A 19,078-nucleotide genomic window follows, 5' to 3' on the forward strand; every position below is an offset into this window, starting at 1 on the left:
TTCCTGTTTTGTTGTTTTAAAGCTTGCAGTCAGGACACTCCCAGGCAGCAATTGACACTTAAATTCGCCACCTACTCCACACGTCCGCCCATCCACTCTCTAACCACTTCACCCAATCCAGTACGTGGGCAGGGGGGAGCTGGAGACAAGGCACGCCATGGAGCACGGTGGATGGAGCGTCAGCCCATCGCAGGGCACACACAGACCCAGACACACGCACACTCACAACAGGGCCAGTTGTCATAGAAGCCAAGCCAATTAACCTTCCAGTATCTCTCTGGACTGAGGGAGGATACTGGAGCACCCAGTGAAAACCCATACAAACGGGGGAGAAGATACAAAACTCCATGCAGACAGCACCACAGGTCAGGAACTGAGCTCGGGGGCCCCAGCGCTGGATCACCACTGTCACACCGTGCCACCCGCTACACCGCACATTTAAAGCAAAAAAAACAGATAATACGGAAGAAAAATCATAGGAATGTCAGCGTGATTAAGTTTTCAAAGCCTTTGCTGTGCCAAATTGACATTAAATTAGGTGCACAAAATTACCTTAACAAGCTACAGTACACAGTTAGTTGAGTGACCTCTGTCTGCGTGCACAAGTTGTGATTCATGTGACTTCAAAATAAACACACCTGTCTGTGTGAGGTCCCTCTTGTCAGGCAGTGAATTTCAAGCAAAGATTCAACCATGAAGAACCAAGGAACTTTCAAAATCATTCAGGGATGAAGCTCTACAAAGGAACAGGAGATTCGTAATGGCGTTAACAAAATAAGGAAGTGAACAACAAGGCATGAACCCGTGGATCAGCTTTAAGGAACGTAAGGTTGTAAGAGTTGAAATAAGATGTACAGTAGTTAAACATAAGGCCAAGGGCAGTGCTGTGGTCTCTTTTATAGACTATGGATACAGGGTGAATCACAACAAGTGCTGCAGAAAAACCCTTGAGGACAAAAGGACATCAAGCTTAGCTTCTAGTCCCTAAATCTCTTTACTGTGTCTGGGCGTTGGGGAGTCTGCAGCTTTTCAATGTGAACTGTACTAGGGAGTGTGCAGATTGAGCACGTCAAGGGCCAGTCCTGTAGAAAGAAATAGGAAATTATTTCTCCATGTATTTTTTACCATTGATAAGGGTAAAGAGGCTGTGAAGTTAACTGATGGCAAGCTTGTTTTTGGAAGTAAAGTAGTAACTGACAAAATCTTTTTATCTTTACAATTCCTTTAGAGTATTTTGTCTTTGAAACTACAGTAGAAGACATCCGTTAACAGGCAAATTCCCTTAGGGGCAATAAAGGTTAAGGTTAATTCAATTCAGCATAATTAAGGCCTTTATAAGAGGGTTACTGTGTTTTGCATCAGAAGACACCATTAAAATAACTGACATGCAGGTTTTTTGTGTATTATTTGTAAAAAAGTTCTGGTTGTCGCACATCTCCATGATTAAAACACATCAAACTGCAGTAGACTGCTCTATTGTGTGATAACTAAGAAATAATTTATGTATTTATACAAAGATTGTAACACCCTCAAAGTGATGAGAAATACTGCATATACTGTAAAGTATTTTCCTCTGTTTCTGTTCCATGCGTGCTATGAAGTTTTACTGTACAGCATATCCCTTTAAACCTATTCTCTCTACTTATTAATGGAATGGTTTATAATCACTCCCTTTTTATAACATTCAGTCTCTAAGTATTTTCTAAGCTTTGAAAATGCTTTTTTCACATTTTATTAAAATTATGTTTCATAGCAGTGATTGTAGCTTAATATTAGCAGTTCTGTTTTTAACTCAGTAAAGTACAGTACCTTACTCTGCCTGCTTTCTATACACTATACAGTACATGCACGCATAATTCTGTATGAAACCTCTATTTTATACAGGTGTGCATTTTAAAAACTAAAAAGATATTAAAAATCCATAGTATATCTATGTATAATGTCAATTTAATATTGAATGGTTTTCACAGTTCTAACGTAATCAAAGGACCTCAATGTTTTTTTCTCAAAGAAAAATCAGAATTGATGAGATCCTAAGATCAATAAGCTCCTAACAAGCAGATGAGCCAAATGGCTTCCTCTTGTATGCAGCCTTTCTTAAGTTCTTATAATAGAATGCAACAAAGGTAACGTAAAACATTAACAGAAATATGGTAACTGAACATCGTTTACTGTTTTCACTTTAATGCCTGTGGTTATAAATAGCAGTATGGGGCATAACTTCTTCTGGAATGGATTAGCTTTCTGTGCTGCCCCTGTTCTTAGTGTAAGAAAGCTCCTCAACTACAGTGTGTAATGAGATCAGAGTACAATGGCTGTGAATAGCTGAATGGTGTTCCTGGTCATGGAGGGAGGTTGAAAGCCTTAATCAGGGTGGCAGTCAACACATACTGAGTGGACTGAGGGACGGGAACTGAGTGAGTGAGTGAGACGTCAATGCTTCCTGCTCAAGGAGAACAGCTTTTATGGGCAGAAAGCTCACGAGGACGTTATCTTACAAAAAGGTAGCATTCTGATTTTATGTCATTTAAATTTTGTTGTGCAGCTACAGTAGCATTAACGCTCCTAGAATTTCTCTTTTTAAAATTTTTAGAGGTCACATGTGCTGTTTATGCGAGGCTACCAGACAAGTGGGGTGCTGTACTTTGGCAGTGACTTTAATTGGGTACTTAGATTAAGAACTGTTTGTGTAATTGGGAACATTTTACTATGGGTTTAAATCGTAGTGCAAAGACAAAAATGTTTGTGTTTTACTGTGCAATTAAGTTTAATATGCCATAAAATATGTGCCAGAAGTATTTCTTCACATGGACAAAATTCCTCAGGAACAGTACATCTTCTTCCTGAATGAAATGTCTGAACCCTTAGTATGCAGTTTTTCCTTTTTTTGGTCTTATCACTTTTGCTACAGTATGTCTTTTGACATGCACTTTATTCTAAATCTATTTAAATGGGATTTAAAATAATGATAATAGACCTTTTGTAGTATTCACATTCTACTGTTTGATTCTCTTTGAACTTTAGTAGCTATTGCCCATGCATAAAAATCTCTTTGAGAAATACTTAAAAGATGTACGGCAAGAATATTAAGAACAAATTAGTGAGATACAGTTTAACAAAAACTTTAATTTTACTAATTTTTTACAAGGTAAGCCTTTGAAGGCAGGAGATAACCAAATGGTGGATTGCTGTGATTCCTACTGGAACTTAAAATTCTCTTCCATTAATCAGTTAACAACCTGTTGATCGTTTTCTTTTTAAGGCTGTTAGGAGGCAACAGATGCTGGAGCAGAGTATCCAGTCAGCCCAGGAGACGGACAAAGCCCTTCGCTTGATTCAGGAATCTCTAGCAACCATAGACCGCCACCTCTCTGCCTATATAGCCGATCACGTTGATGCAGGTCAAATACCACAGGAAGCACAGGTAAAGAACAGTATATTATAAAAAGCTGAACGTGGAAAAATACTTTGACACAAAAGGCAAGTCATTTACTCTTTTGCAACCTGAGCTTGCAACACCATAAAGTATTTCAACAACTCTTTACGTCACATCCCAAACAAGCTCCATTGTTAATTTAAAGTAAGAAATGACAGTAATACAGAAGCAACAAAGTGTTAAACCTCTACTGTTTTTATTCTTTTCAGCAAACCATGGAGTATGTATTGAAGTCTGGTACTTTTATTACTAATAATGAGCACTTCCTTGCGTTTATAGTGCCTTTTTTATCTTAAAAGATCCCACATTGCTCGACACACTATATACTGTAGGAGGGGACCCACTTCAGCCACCACTACAGCACTCAGGAGATGAGATGGAGAAGTGAGACTGCTTTGCCAGTTGAATTCCAGGCCACATTACGCAAACTGTAAAGTGGAATTTCTAAAGGACGCTGGGATTAACACTCTTACTCTTACAGTATGAACTGTGCCAAGGATTTCATGGATACAACAGGGATTTTAGTCACCACGCAGTCTGGACCCCAGTAGAATGTTTAATCTCAAACTGAGCACTTCCTAAAACACAGTCTTAGTGGTCACCATACTGGAGTAGATTGTCAGGGCAGATTGTCACCTATTGGTTCATGAGCACCAATTATAGCAGCAACCAGGTTTACCTCAGAGGTGTCTCATCCCAGTGCTCACCAATGGCAGTTCCAGCCTCGGTCAGTTTTTGAGATCAGGCTTAGAGATGGCTACCAATGAGTAACTGATCTGCTGAAGATCAAATCTGAGCAGTCTCTCACTTAGTGAGTTAAGAAAGCAGGTTCAGTAATTGGAAACGTAATGTGGCAAATACATTTTTCATTATATCATAAAGTGCTGTTAAATCAAAACCGTATTTGCTGGAATTAGCTTACTTACAAATGTAAATATTATTCTTCTAGCTTACGTGTTACAATTAAATACATTCTGTGATTTATTGTTAAGGTACCCGAAATTCAGTTTGTAGTATTCAGAAGGCAAACAAAAAAGAATGCAGTATGTTGTACAGAAAAACACTGTATGTAAACATAGATGTTACCTGCTTCATTTACTTCAAATGACCAATCGCACAGTGATATCCATTTTAAATCAGGAGCAAAAAATAATTAATTACCAATCAAATCTTCAGCGAATAATGTGGGTTTCCTTGCTACTTTGATTACTAAGGTAGAAGTAGTATTTTTTCATGGGAGCCATACCCCATCTTGTGGTGGTCCACAGGAAATGCTTGATGCCGGGAACAAGGAGGAAGTTTTTACTCCCTCCTTTCTACATCATTACCTTTCCACCTGTCTGAGTTGTATGCACAGGTCTGGCTTCCAGGGAATTAGATATCATTGGTAGCTCTGATACTTTGAATGGCGAAAATAGAAACTCCTTGCCATTCACAGCAGCATTAAAAGATAAACTGGCTTAAAGTCAGCCTGTTATCCATATGTAATAGGCTTAAGAGACATTAATCACTGTAAGTGCAAGAATGGCCACATTTGTACATGCAGAGCACAAATGCATATACACGAAACCAGTCCAAATTTCAGTACCATCACACGATGTTATACATTGAAAGTCCTAATCACAGAAGGTAAAACTGTTTCAGTATGATACTATGTGGAATTCGTTTAATAAACTCCCCCAAAAGCAAAGCTACCAACCAGTAACCCGAGTTTCAGTATTAGATTGTCAATTAGCACTTTAAAGAGTGTTCCGCTTAAAAATCTTGAAAAATGTGTACTGTTCCTGTAACTTTTCAGAAGAGCCTGCCATTACATGTGAACTTTTCTGCTCAACACTCCAACCAGTAGAAACTATTTCCTTTGGAAATGACTATAGGTTGAGAGTTGCTTCTAATCAGAGGACTAAAAGCTAAAAACTACCAAACTCTTCTTTATGGAAGTGTTAAAGTATAATCTCTTTTCTGTGTTTTAATGAATTGACTGCAAAGAAAATCTCAGACATTTGATCTGCTTTATTTTTATTTACACATCAGTAGCTTCCATAAAATAAATACTGCAGTTGTAATCAAGTGTTATTTTCACAGTTCATCTTATTACAGGATCATATTCCATTTTCATAATGTCAAATAACCAGACTTCGTGTTCTGGAAAAAAAATAGCCTGCCCTCAAAGATGATCTCATACCTCACAATTTATGCTTCATAGTTTTAATTTTAATGTTCTCCAACACAAGTTAACTTTTACTTTTGTGGTGTGTAGACAGCACTTAAAACATGTTTTCCAAGTGCACAGATGTGTTTTGTGAATTGATACATCTGTGTTGAATTGCATTTTCTATCCATGGAGACCAAGTCTACTTTGTTCACATCTCTTAATGTTAAAAAATAACAAATTAGCAGCCGTTGTAGTAGTTTACATAAATCATCAACACTAATGTGCAAATTTCATGAGGAACTGCTCTGCCTTCTAGGGAATAGTTAGAATTTAGCATGAAGTATTATATGCGGAAAAAAACTTCAGCAAATGTAATGATTTAAACTTCCATCACTTTAAACCCAAGGAAAAGCATAAGATTGCTGGTTTCGGAGCTGAATCCACTGCCAGTCTCAGTGGATGTTATGTAACATTTGCATAACAAATCAGTCAGTAAAACCTCTTATCCTTGTATAGAGAACTCCAGAAAGACATCTGCTGGTGCACAAGGTCTGATAGTATATCTTGAACATGTAATACAATAAGAACATATATGTACAGTTTATATTGCGGATGCTGAAGGTTACTTATGGTCAGCATAAGGATGCTATTCTATACAGTATATACTGTACCGACAGCTTGTTCGGTGACTTGTAAAATTAAAAGTAGTCTATAACAAGCAGATTGACAGCTGTGGATTAATGCACTGAGAGGCATCTTCAGGCATCACACATCCGGCTCTTTCTAAATTTAAATTCTGCCACTGGAGATCCCTGATATCTTTCCTGCAGCACAGGCAGAGCATTAAACATCTGATAACTACTTAGCCTAGACTAACTATTTATTTGCTCTTACAATATCAAGGGGCTATGGAGTGGTGTTAATACGCTGTTGTGATGCCAAAGCATTGTAGAGTGGCACAGACAGGGCTTTTGTAATTAGAAGCATGGCACACTCCAGTGAGTGCAGACTGCACACCTGGGACCTTCAGAGCTCACACCTTTCCCCTTCACAATATCTTCTTATCACACAGAAGCAGACCAGTGTGGTGACCCATTTATATCTCTCTTGTCTGGGAAAGGACTAGAGTGAATGTATTGTACACATTTTTTTTTTTCATGTATCTTTTGCTTTATTATTGTATCATCCCTAATGTGTGTGATAGGAAAAAAAAAGAAAGGTTTTAATCTTTAAAAGGAGATAAGCCTAAGCCAAAAATAACAATAATTGTGTTAGGGGAGGAATGTATCACTGCAGAAAGATCCTTAACTGAAGCAAGGAATAGAACAGTTATTAAAAAAAAACCTATAACCAACAGTAATGCATTTTATGCCACCAGAGATTTTTTATTCTTTTTAAAAAAACAGGACGTGTGTACTCCCAAAACTCATGTTTTTATAAAGCCACAGTAATTACAGAAGATGCCCAAGGGGGTGAAAAGGTGACGCTTGGCAGGTATCTCCCTGAATAAATTATTAAGTGGTTTTGTGGTCAGTATTAAATCCTTTTCATCCAGAATGAGCTAGGCTATTTTTTTTCTTTTCTCCTTTTCCCTTGATTTTAAAAGAAAATCCAGTCAGAGCTGAGCAGCCATGAAATCAGCCTTGACGAAATGAAGAAGAGGAACGAGGGGAAGGCTCTCTCGGAGCGAGTTCAGTCTCAGATCAACATGACGCAGGTGAGAGGTCTGGGCTGCGGTCTGGCTGAGGCCTGTCTTTCAGCAGCTTTCAGAGAAGAAACATGACACCTGAGCTTGGTGGGAGGAGGTGCTTCATGGGCAAGATAGCCAGTGGAAAGTTAAGGTTTTACCTTAAGCTCCTTAATAATCCTGTATGCAGAAATTCAGGTCATACCCTCTGTGTTAAGCAAGTTACTGTATGTTAAATAACTTGTTTTCATATGCAGGCATATTAGAACTGCATGATTTGAATGGGTTAGGGATGACTTTTCTAGGCAAATAGTGAAATAAATCTTCTTGGACATTTCAGTGGCTGGTACAACAACACTTTCTGTTCAGATTGCAGAATGAAGGTGCCGTCTGTACCTTTGCTTTTCTAAATTTAATACTTGAACTTGTTTCAGTGCAGCTGCAAAGGGGATCTTTGGATAACTACAGTATATTAGATTCCTGTGGTTTACCAAAAATTTAGCTGATGTGTTACATGTCACATGTTGCTGAGTATACCAACAGCTGCAGATGTATTCTTTGTCTTATGCAATAGCCATACAAACTTTTCTTTCAAAACAGCTTTTCTTTACATAATGTAATTTAAAATAAATATATATTGTATCACTTCTGATCAGGTAGTTTGCTCAAAGAAGTAACCAGAGATTTTCTGTTTGGTGTATTAAGGTGTTATGTCCACGGATAATGCCTTCTGCTAAATAATGATTAATGAAAGTTATAAAAACTAGCTGTAAAAATGAAAATGTTTTTTAAGTGAAACATAAGGACTTATCCATTGTAACATCTGTTTTAAAGTAACAGAGAAACAGTGCTTTCATGATTTGGATGGGCACATGAGAAGCCTTTATGAGAAACCAATTACCAGGGTGCGATGCTATTCTACTAATTATACTAAAGGAAATGAGGGATGTTATTTATAGACCATTAACTCAATAGTCAGTGCAACAGAAGTGACACCCACCGACAGGAAACCACCTACTGTACTTAAAGGAGTCAAAATTCCTAAGCGAAAATAAGAATTTAAGAAATATGAGAATTCCACCTGTCTTTTCTTTTTCAGTAATTTCAGCATTTTCAGGAATTTTGTTGTAAAATTGCTAAAATTCATCCAGGTGTTCCTCGTAGGAAACCAAAGTTGGTTTCCTCAACTGCCTGACTGAGACACCTGTTCCAGATACCTACTCTGTGTGCAAAGGAGGATTTCCTATTCTCCATCCTAAAATGTCCCTCTTAGTTTTCAGGTGTGAGTCTACGCCCCTAATTTGGCTACAGAATTTTAAGAAGTCTCCTGATTTCATCTTATCTACAGTAAAATCCCCTAGGGTTTTATATGCTTGGATGAAATATCTTAATCTTGTTTGTTCTGGACTGATGTGATTTAGCTGTTTTACCCTGTCTGCATTTGACAATCTCCTGAGACCAGAAATCATTCTTTTTGCTCTTCTTTGACTTCTCTCTAAGGCTATAATAGATTTTTTTTGCAGTTTGATGACCAAAACTGAATACTATACAATATTCTAAATTGGATCTCACGAATGCATTGTTCAGTTTGAAAATAACTAACCTTGATTTAAATTCCACACATTATGTTATATAACCCAGCATCCTGATTGATTTTTTATTGCTTCCCCACATTGTTGTGATGAGGGTATAGAATGAATCCACATAAACATCTATAAACCATCAGCGTCTTAGAATCACTCATGCAATATCTGTAGTGCATGTTTCTACTTCCTGTAGGCATCTGTGGTAATGCATGCACTGTACTGTATGTGAACTGAGAACTTGATAATTCATAGAAATAAGGAAAGTACAGATATGGCATAAAAGCTCAAATTATGGTGATGCTTAGAAAACATCTGGCACATGGCACTTAATGTTGACAAGTGCAGGCAGAAAAAAAACAAGTTTCAAACTGGATGGGAAACATTAAGCTTGTAGAACTTACATTTAAAAAAGACTTAGAGTAGGTATTTAAAACGACATATCATTTACAGTACTTCTTCTAGACAATGTGGAGGAGCCATATAAATGCAAACAAAGTTATTATACTGTATATAGTTTAAAAATATAGGCTTTAAATCAAGGTGTGTTATGTTAAAAGAATATAATGATCTAGAACAACCTCGTTTATAAGATTGGTCACTGTACAGTATTATAAAAGATATTGCTACTCTGGAATCAGTCCAAGGAAGAGTGAATAGGTGCATTCTCAGGCTTTAAAGAATGTCATACTCTCATAGGCTACAAGAACTGAATCTATTAGTTTTGAACATGGAAGACTATTAGGGGCCGGCCCTGATTTAATTCCTCAAAATCCTCAAAGGCATCGGCAGTGTCAATACTATGGACTTCTTCAAAATTATGAAGTTGTTGAAGGTGGTGTCATGGCTTTCTGCTGGAATCTCTGCTTGCAACCAAACAGCTCGATGAGCCAATTGGCCTTCTCTCTTTACTAACCTCTCTGAGGACCTGAGGAGAACGGTGGTGGAAAAGGAGGCGTTGTTTCAAAATAATGGTGTAAAGTCGAGTGTTTTTCCCATTGGCTCTTGGGAACAATGCTTAATCTATGGTGTAAACATTAAATTCAACGTGAATGAGTCAAATCCATCAACAACCCCTGACACTCTATTCGTTTGAAATTTATCCTTTCACTTCACCATTTTCATTTCTCTAAAGAACAGGTGCCTCCTTTCAAACGACGAGATTGTTTGCAGATTTATTTTTTTTCCTTTACAGTTTAATTAAGAGGGAGGAAGGACAGACGAAGACAGGTCTGCAGGGGAAGTCATTGCCTCCCTTCTATAAAAGGCTCATTAAGGAGACAGAGTTTTATTATTTTGTCAATAGGGGGATGGAACTCAATATCCAGTTGCTGCTTGAAAAGTAACCCATTTTTAATGGCTTTTAAAACAGCCCTGCCTGTTGGGAAGTTTTATTATTTTTAATTAACAGACGCACTGTTCCTGATGAGGGGGGTTTCTGGTGCACTCCTACTGTATGTGTCAGCTCTTTTTCTCTAGTACCAAGCTGCTTTCCCCCTCTCATCTGATTTGTGGTCTAGTTTAGCAAACTGCATTTAACAATGATTTATTCTCTGTTTTGATTGCCCTGTAAGCTCCCATCCTTTCTTCTGTTTGAGTCAGTTCCGCAGCTATTTTCCCTTTTTCGCTGCCACCTCAGAGAGGCAAACTATAGCACACCGCACACACTTTATTCTTTGTCTTTTTTTCTTTCAGCAAGATGACTAAAACTAAAAAGTGACTCCTTTGTCACTTTGTCACAAAAACACATACTGTAAAATGTGTGTTTTACCTAATGTTGACCTCTAACTGTGTGGTCATTCCCAGACCTTTATTTTTTTTTTGAACAGCTGACTCAGGTTGTTAGTATATGAATTTGTTCTAGTTGTTTACAGATGTCCTTTGTGCACAGTGAGGCCAGCTAAAAGTGGACAAATGCCACATTTAAACGAAAACTCCTAACTCCTGTTTATTGTCATTTTCTTACATATTTCTGTGAATTATCGTCCCAACTCACCAAAGCTTCTCCTTTTTTCTGTTGTTTTTAATATGTTTAGATAAAAATTCAAAATGACTACAACAGAATTGTATATATATAGTTTGTTTACTTAACAATGACATTACCTTTGGCTTGTGTAAAATTGGCCCTTGTGCGAGTGTGCGTGTGAGCCCTGTGATGGACAGGCTTCCTGTCCAGAGTGTATCCTGCCTTGTGCCCATTGCTTGCAATAGTTTAAGCAAATGTGGGAATACACAGAAAATGGATGGATATAATGACTACTATTAGCATATCAATATATTTAGGAAAATCTCCGAGCCCTTTTTTGAACTCATGTGCTTGTCCCTGCGCTACAGTATGTGCTTTCGTTTTTACAGAAGAAACTTCAAGAGGTCTCCACAAAGTTCCGCTTGTTTCAGAAGCCAGCCAATTTCGATCAGCGGTTTTTGGAGTGTAAGACGGTTCTGGATGAGGTGAAGTCACAGCTGCCGGTACTGGCGATGAGAAGTGTGGAGCAGGATGTGGTACAGTCACAGCTGGATCAGTGTATGGTGGGTGTAGCCTCTCTCTTCTTTTTCCATGTGCAGAACAGAAACATGTTTTAAAAATATTTTTGTAAAAAACGATCATTACAAATAGGGTTAAGAAACATGCAAAGGTTTACAATGTTACAAGAGTAACACATGAATACAAAATTCTGAGAGCACCAAAATGTACAGTACTCATCAGCATGAGTTTTACTTTTGAGGAATGTTCACCTTAGTCATGCATTTTTTCACATTGACCCTTCCCAAAATACTCTCAAACTGCAAATTAAGAAATATTGAACTAAATGCCAGTTTTCTGGAAGTATTAAGATCTATTGGTAAAAAGTAATTTATTTGGTAATAATGGACTGTGTTAATGTATATACCAGATGTGCAGTTGAAGAACAGTCCTCTCTTGAGTGTATTTTGTAAGCATCTAGAAATGAGCTACTGTAGGCAAAAAAAGTTATAGAAGGAATTTTCAAAGCTAATTTCTAGGTAGAGACTAGCATCCATAGTATTAAACAAATTCCATGTGTACTTCAAATCGTATCATACTTACAGTATGTCTTATAATAACACAGATATACAGTATGTAACCTGTAGTTCAGGCTATGGTTAGGATTAGGGTTTTGTTGTTAATACAGTAAACTCTTGGTGTAATGGAGGGAAAGGTTGTCCATTACTGACAATCTGGAATTACATTTTTCCATCCCCAAAAACACTTTTTATATGGGAAAAAAGAATGTATATATACAGTACAGTATGTACACTATATGCAGTATATGCTTTCTTGATTTTTAACTTATTTTTTAATAATTGCAATCAACACAATCAATTAAAATTCCCCCTGTGCATTTTGTACCATAAATTTTGTACAATCTCCTTTTTTCATTATTCTTAAATATACTGCATACAATTTACGAAAGCATATGAAACATAAAAAGCACCCATCATAAGCATTTTGCATACACCTATGAATTTATTTTCATGCCCTTTAGGGCTATTTATAGGTATGTCATACAAAATGTTTTTATGCATATCTATCTACTGTAATTTAAGTGGCTGTAAGTCTCTGTAAATTTGTCATGTTACATACACTCCATTATTCATACCACGATGCAATCGCTGTTCAGTACTTTAACAATATTTTACATTAAATGTATTTTACAACTCATTTATACTTTTATTTCTTCCATTTTCCCTAAACCAAGCCCATTTACTGGACTAAGACTGTCCATTATTGCAGGGAAAGCCTGGTTTTTCTGATTTTACAGATAAAATTCCTATAAAAGAGATTTTTTCCCCTAAATCTGAAGTCCATTAAAGTGACATCTGTTAATCCGAGGGATTACTGTATTCAATTAACTGAGTTTGGCTATTATCACGTTTATGTCAGTTTTGAAACTTCATAAATATACATGACGTCTGAAGTGTTTATAAATGCAATTTACGGTACATCAATTTCCCTACGGGATTAATAAAGTATAATCTATCTAACTACATCATAAAAAAAAAGTTTAAAAAAAGCTTGAGTAACTCAGTAGAATATTTAGTTACCTTGTGTTTTAGTCCCAGAAGTACTGCAAACTAATTTAAAAAATCTGTTATGATTTATTGTTTCAGTGTACAAACCTGGCATTTATTTGAGCTTTTCAAAATATATTTTGCTTGCAAAATAATTGCATATGTAACATGATTATATCTGAGTATATTATCTAATTTATTTAGGCTCATGAAAATGTTATATTTCTAAGTTGGTAAAATGAAATTAGTCTTACTGAAGTTTGCAGGGCCCTAAGGACTCTGTTAATATCTGGTCCTACTAAAGTAATGGTATTCTGATGTGTTAAAGTGAAAGGAACATTGAGCAGACTACTGCCCTGAGCCAATGTCTTCATGCAGTTCTGATAATAGTTCTTTGCAACATAATACTGATAAAAAATACAGAAAAAGTGCAGAAGAAGGTTCTGTAAGGGAACTCCAGTTGTGCTAGAGTATTTAATCTCTGAAATGTAAGCAATATGAGTTGAGAATGAAAGGGGATTTATTTATCATGATGATGAGAGACAGATCTTGTATTGGCATGAATCAGATATCTGTGATTGAACCTTGTTGGCTAAACGTTGTTACAATGCCTTGTAGAAGTATTCAGATTTTTGCACAGTTTTCACTTTTTGTTGCTGTAAAGCTTGCAGCCATGACACCTGGAAGTAGAAATTAATGTGTTAGATATACAACCTAGAAAAAAAAGAAAATGAAAGAACTACAGTAACTAGATAATAAATATGAAAATACAATGGGACAGCCATGAGGGTAATGCTAAACTGGTGCATCTTAAAAAAAGAAAGTGTATGTTCTTGAGTCGCCCAAAGTCCTTTGACTTGAGTCTTATTGAAAATCTGTGGAATGGTTTTAAACCTGCTGTCCATTAGCAATCCCCAAGTGGTTTGGGAAAGCTTGAAACCAATCTTCCAAGAAGAATGAACAACAATTGTACCAGGTTTGTAGAGACTTACACGAAAAGTCTTGTGACTGCTATGGCTGCCAACTGTGATTCCACCAAATGTTGAGTTCACAGATCTGACTGCTTATGCAATCAACATATTTCAGTTTTTTTTTCTTATTAGGGTTTGCAGATGTTTACTGTAAACTATCTCCTTGAGTTAAAGCTTTCATCCTTTGAATATTATGTTTTACAAAACATGTATGCGTCAGTTCATAGTTTCACAAAATTAGACATCCTGGGAAGGGTCAGATTAACACTAATTTGAATAAGGCACTGTAGGAGTTTAATGATAGAATTTAACATCTAAGTAATGTCCTGCATCTTTTTAGAAATACTGTGTCCAAGAAAAAGATCTCTGTTCTCTCAATTCTGATCATTCAGTTTTCAAGGGCAATGATGATATATTTTTTAAATAATCTGAAACACTTTATATTATATACAGTATATATATATATTACAGTATGTGCCTTGTGTTTAGTAGGAGATGCAGGAGTGAATAACATGTCACTCATATTCTCACTCTGAAGAAATGCTGACAGCATTCTCACATTTTCTAGACTTAACAAAAAATAACAGGAACAAAGTTTAAGATTAACAAAGGCATGGAAGGATGCAAACATTTGAATACCTGTTGTCTTTTTGTTGCTCAGTGAGAAAGTGCTTGAGATGCCCCTCTTTCATGAAAATGGTGCTTGTGTATTTTTTGTATGATCAAATAGAAATTTTACAAGAGTTTGAGTGAGGTGAAGTCAGAAGTGGAGACAGTAATCAAGACGGGGAGACAGATTGTCCAGAGGCAACAGACTGAGAGCCCAAAGGAGCTGGATGAGAGACTCACAGCTCTCAAACTGCAGTACAATGAACTGGGTGCCCAGGTAAGCAAGAACACTGCTCAGCCTGTTTAGATCATTGTAACATGGGCATCGGTCTTAGAATGGAGAAAAATGAGAACACTGTCATTATGTGCATCTTGGTTAACTGAAAAACATGACCAAAGACTCACTTTAACTTCAAAGAACAGGCAATTACATTGCTCTTTTGCGTTTTACAGTTCCTTTGTTAAAATTGACATTTCAATGTGATGAAGCACTTAGAATCTGTTGAGGAATTCCTCTAATGAAAACTTTGCAACCTTGACTTTCAAGGGAATTTATTTGAATTTTATTTTGATGTTTACATTTAAAAGTGTCGTAGTTCCATGTTTTTGTTCCTCAACTGTCTTCATCGGCCACTATACGTGATACTAAAAATATATACCTCAATAATTGGCAATGTTATCAATGTTTTTATTCATTTTTTTGTTCTCTCAATGGTGCTGACAAACCAGTCATTGTTCATTTTCTGGATTCTAAGGCTTCAGATTTTGAAGTACAGTATGTTTATTTCAAAATGCACATACGTTATTAACCGGGTGTTCATTTGAATTGACATAATTATTTTATAATTCAGAAAATGAAGTTGCACGAAATTATTTTTATTATGTTTTTAATTTGTTATGGATTACTTTACCCCATTTCTGGAAACTCTACCCCATTTCTGGAAACTCCAGGAATTCCTAAAAAGTATAATATATGGGTACAGATACAGCTGGGTGGCTGATATGGTACTGTAGTTAGAGCTCCTCTAGGGTTTTTGTGGGTTTTTGACAGGTTCTGCTTTTCACTGGCCTCCCAGAGACATGTAGTTCAGGTTTCATCCGTTGTTCTAGAATCTAGATTGTCATCCCAGGCTTGTTCCTTGGCAACCCTTAGCTGACTGGAGCTGGAATGATACACCGGGGCGTATGATGAAAGAACACAAGACACAGTGGATTTGAACTGTATGGTCCATGTTCTCTGCATTCTTGCTGGACCACGTTAACCAACCAATATTAGGAATATCTTTGGCAAACGTTCCAGTAAGAAGATTGGAATATCAAAATAATCTTGAAACTGGTTGCTGTCACGACCACCAGCCAGCGGAGATCATCTTACAAGAGAACTAACCAGTACCTGTCACGGAACCTATACGTGGAATAGGAGGATCCTTGTGCGTGACCGGAATCCCACAGGACGTAGAGTAGCAAAGGGACAATCCAAAAGACAAAATCCAAAGGCTGGGTCGATAAGGGAGGCAAAGGGTCCAGTAACGAGAGATATCCAAAAACAATCCAAAAGTCAAAATCCAGAAGGCGAGGTCAAGAGGCGGAAGCAGAAGATTCGTCACGGGAGATCAGTCAAAAAGTTTGGAAACGCGCACTGGAGAATACTATGAAGGCTTCTCAATAGTGAGCGTGGGAAGGTGTGCGAAGGGGGTTTAAATACTGAATGAAAAGGGGTGTGATTGGATGATTGGTTAGGGAGTGAGAATTTGAGGAATCTGGTGCATGTGAGAATGTGCTGGATTCAATCAGGGATGATATTGGGAAGCAGAGGTTCCGGGAATGTGACGTCGTTTGCGAGGGAGAGTGTGGGGCGTGACAGTACCAGCAGCCGGTCAATAATGACAAGCGCCGCCGCACGTGTTAATCCATCAGCATGCGCTCTACCGTGCGGCACACAGTGCTATTTAAACCATCCAGACCTGCTTCCCACTGCTCAGTATTGAGTCTACTCCTTGAGAGCTCTACCTGCCGTTTATTCTGTACTGTACCACGCATTCTTCTGGATTCTGGACTAACCTTTTGCCTTTCCACTTTGGACCTCACCTCTCGTTTCGGATTGTTTGCCACTATGTCTACTTCCTGGATTTCAAACCACCTTTCTCCTCTTGACCATGGACTCGCCTTACGTACCGGATTGTTCTCCTGCTTCGTCACCGACCTACTCCTGCGTCTGCACAGGATCTGTATACCTTTTCATTGGGGATTCCTGACAGATGCACACATTTTGAAATTGAAGCCTGGAACGTTCAGAACTCTGAACACTCGTTTATGCAGATGTCTTGATGACATAGTGTATAGTTTAAAAGCAACAAAGGAAAGAGGCTTGTAATAGGAGAAGAACATCTTCAGCTTTTTTCACTTGAAACGATAAGCGTTTTTAATATATTTATTTTACATAGCCTCTTTTGCATAAAAGGGCAGCAATCACACTCTGATAGAATTGTTTAACCAAACAATAGAGTTGTGAAGAAAAATAAAAAAGTAGATTCTCAAAAATCAGGCTAGCTTTTAATACCGCCTAGTGTAGCAGAGTGCCTCATTGCTTTTGGAATGGTGTTCTAAAGCTATGGAGCATGACAACAAAAGGTCCTGTCACCCAGAGAGTAGAAAAACAGTTTGAACAGTAAACCATAATCAGCTGAGCAAGGTCATTTGGAGGGCTGTGAACAGATAGCATATCAGCTCAATACTGAGGAGTGAAACCATGCAGATTCATGGATGAATGCAGAAGGATTTTAAATTGACCTGAAACCTAACAGGAAGCCAGTGCAATGATGTGATCACTTGCGCTTGACTGAGTCAAGTTTGTGGATGCCAATTTCTGAAAACATTGTTGCTTAAGTGCAGTTTCAGAGACTTACAGTACCATATGAATTAACCCATGTTCTATTACTGATATAGACAGCATAGGACACAGCCTTACAAGTTTCCAAGACATAAAACCAGTATCTCAACACTATTCTGCACACGAGGTTCAAACGTTGATCCATTATCAAAAACCATCCTCAAGTTTTTGATGCTGGAACAAAACTCATATCAATTGGCAAGATTGTACCATAGGATTTAAAGCATGCAACTGATATGAAGAAACCTATAGCATTATCTCAGTTTTAGCACTGTCATCTAAACATGAAAAGAAATGCAATCGAGGGGACTGAACCCAACCTAATCAAATTAGCAACCCAACCTTAGATCTAAACCCGTCAAGAGAAATAAAACATGAACCATTTAATTTCACAAGAGCAAAGACTAATAGTTTTTGCAGGAAATGGCAAATTTAATTTGGGTCTGAAAATTGTTAAGATTATCTGAAGATATGCTACTGTAGGTATTTCAGGCGCTGGTGTTACTGTAACAGTTTAAAAACTGCCAGCACCACATTATTTATTACAGTATGTTAAGCATCAATGAGCACAGAAACCAGAGTGAATCAGATAAAACAAATGGGATGTAAGCTGCTTTTGTGACACCAATCCAGTATATGACTTAGTCTGGTCTGTCTTAAATTAAGAACGATCAGGCCTAGTAAGATCAAGTATACAGAGGGGCTGTGCTATATAAGCATGTAAAGAGGGCAGAATTTTGTGCCATACTGTATTGTCATCAAGCTTAGTTGTAAAAGAAAGGTTTTGCATAGATGAGGGGAAACAGGTGATGTGACCTGGGCATTAAGGCTTAGTAGCAGATTACTGGTAGAAAACAAAGAATTTAGAATTTTGCTTGTCAGCAGTTAATGTTCAGCTTTCTTTGGCCTTGAGCAGCTAAAACAACTTCTGGACCGTACTAAATAAGTCATTGGCAGTTCAGCAGCTGGAGTGTTTGGTTTTGAGAAATTACACCAAAGTCTTTTCTCAGGTGAAAATAGCAAAGCAACTCAGTAATAGCATTTTGTTTTCAAATAACATCTTCTTAAAAATACAATAGGTTTTTCAAGGCTTTACTGTAGATGGCAGTATTGCTTGAAAAGTTGCTCTGTATGTAGACTTTTTTGATCTATAAAAATCAAACATGAGATTTTGTGTTTGTGTGACTAGTTTAATTGGGCATAGATGCTATTTAATACACTGTATATTTCAGCCATATGCGTGTGAGCATGTTCGAGACAGACGCAGTATGAACTATGATCTAATTCAGGTTACTAGACAGTATTACATAAATTCATACAGTTACTGTAGATCTCCTTATGATGTATTTTGGTCATCAAATTATTGTAATTTTTAAATTTTCTTTAATGTTTTTAAATACATTTTCATTAAGAAGGTGTAATAATGTATTAATACTGTATATTGTACTGTAAACAGTGTGACACTAACCATAGTGAGGCTACAAGTATTCATCGCCAAATTGTTTTTTAATTTTATGAATTGGCAGACTTTATTTAGCATTTCAATTAAACATTAAGATGCCTAAATGTTTTTTTTCCTAAAACGAAATCTTTATGTACAGTACCCTATCATTATTTTCCAATAAGCATTTTAGTTATCTTTTGCAATGTTGGTTCATAATGTTCTCAGAAACTAACATTTCACAAACTAAAACATGAGAGCATCCTGCGTTTGT

The 19,078-nt window shown here is 37.1% G+C and overlaps 1 protein-coding gene across 14 annotated transcripts in view; it reads left to right on the forward strand.

Moving 5' to 3' along the window:
• dmd (dystrophin) overlaps positions 1–19,078 on the forward strand; it is a 726,399-nt gene that overhangs the window by 314,914 nt on the left and 392,407 nt on the right. For all 14 annotated transcript variants that reach the window (XM_015364174.2, XM_015364177.2, XM_015364182.2 and 11 more), the window contains 4 exons: positions 3,263–3,424; positions 7,198–7,308; positions 11,217–11,390; positions 14,595–14,750. In XM_015364174.2, coding sequence (XP_015219660.1) covers positions 3,263–3,424; positions 7,198–7,308; positions 11,217–11,390; positions 14,595–14,750 — 603 coding nt within the window. The remainder of the gene's footprint in view (positions 1–3,262; positions 3,425–7,197; positions 7,309–11,216; positions 11,391–14,594; positions 14,751–19,078) is intronic.

The sequence above is a fragment of the Lepisosteus oculatus genome, chromosome 15 (genome assembly GCF_040954835.1).
Source record: "Lepisosteus oculatus isolate fLepOcu1 chromosome 15, fLepOcu1.hap2, whole genome shotgun sequence".
Classification (NCBI taxonomy): domain Eukaryota; kingdom Metazoa; phylum Chordata; class Actinopteri; order Semionotiformes; family Lepisosteidae; genus Lepisosteus; species Lepisosteus oculatus.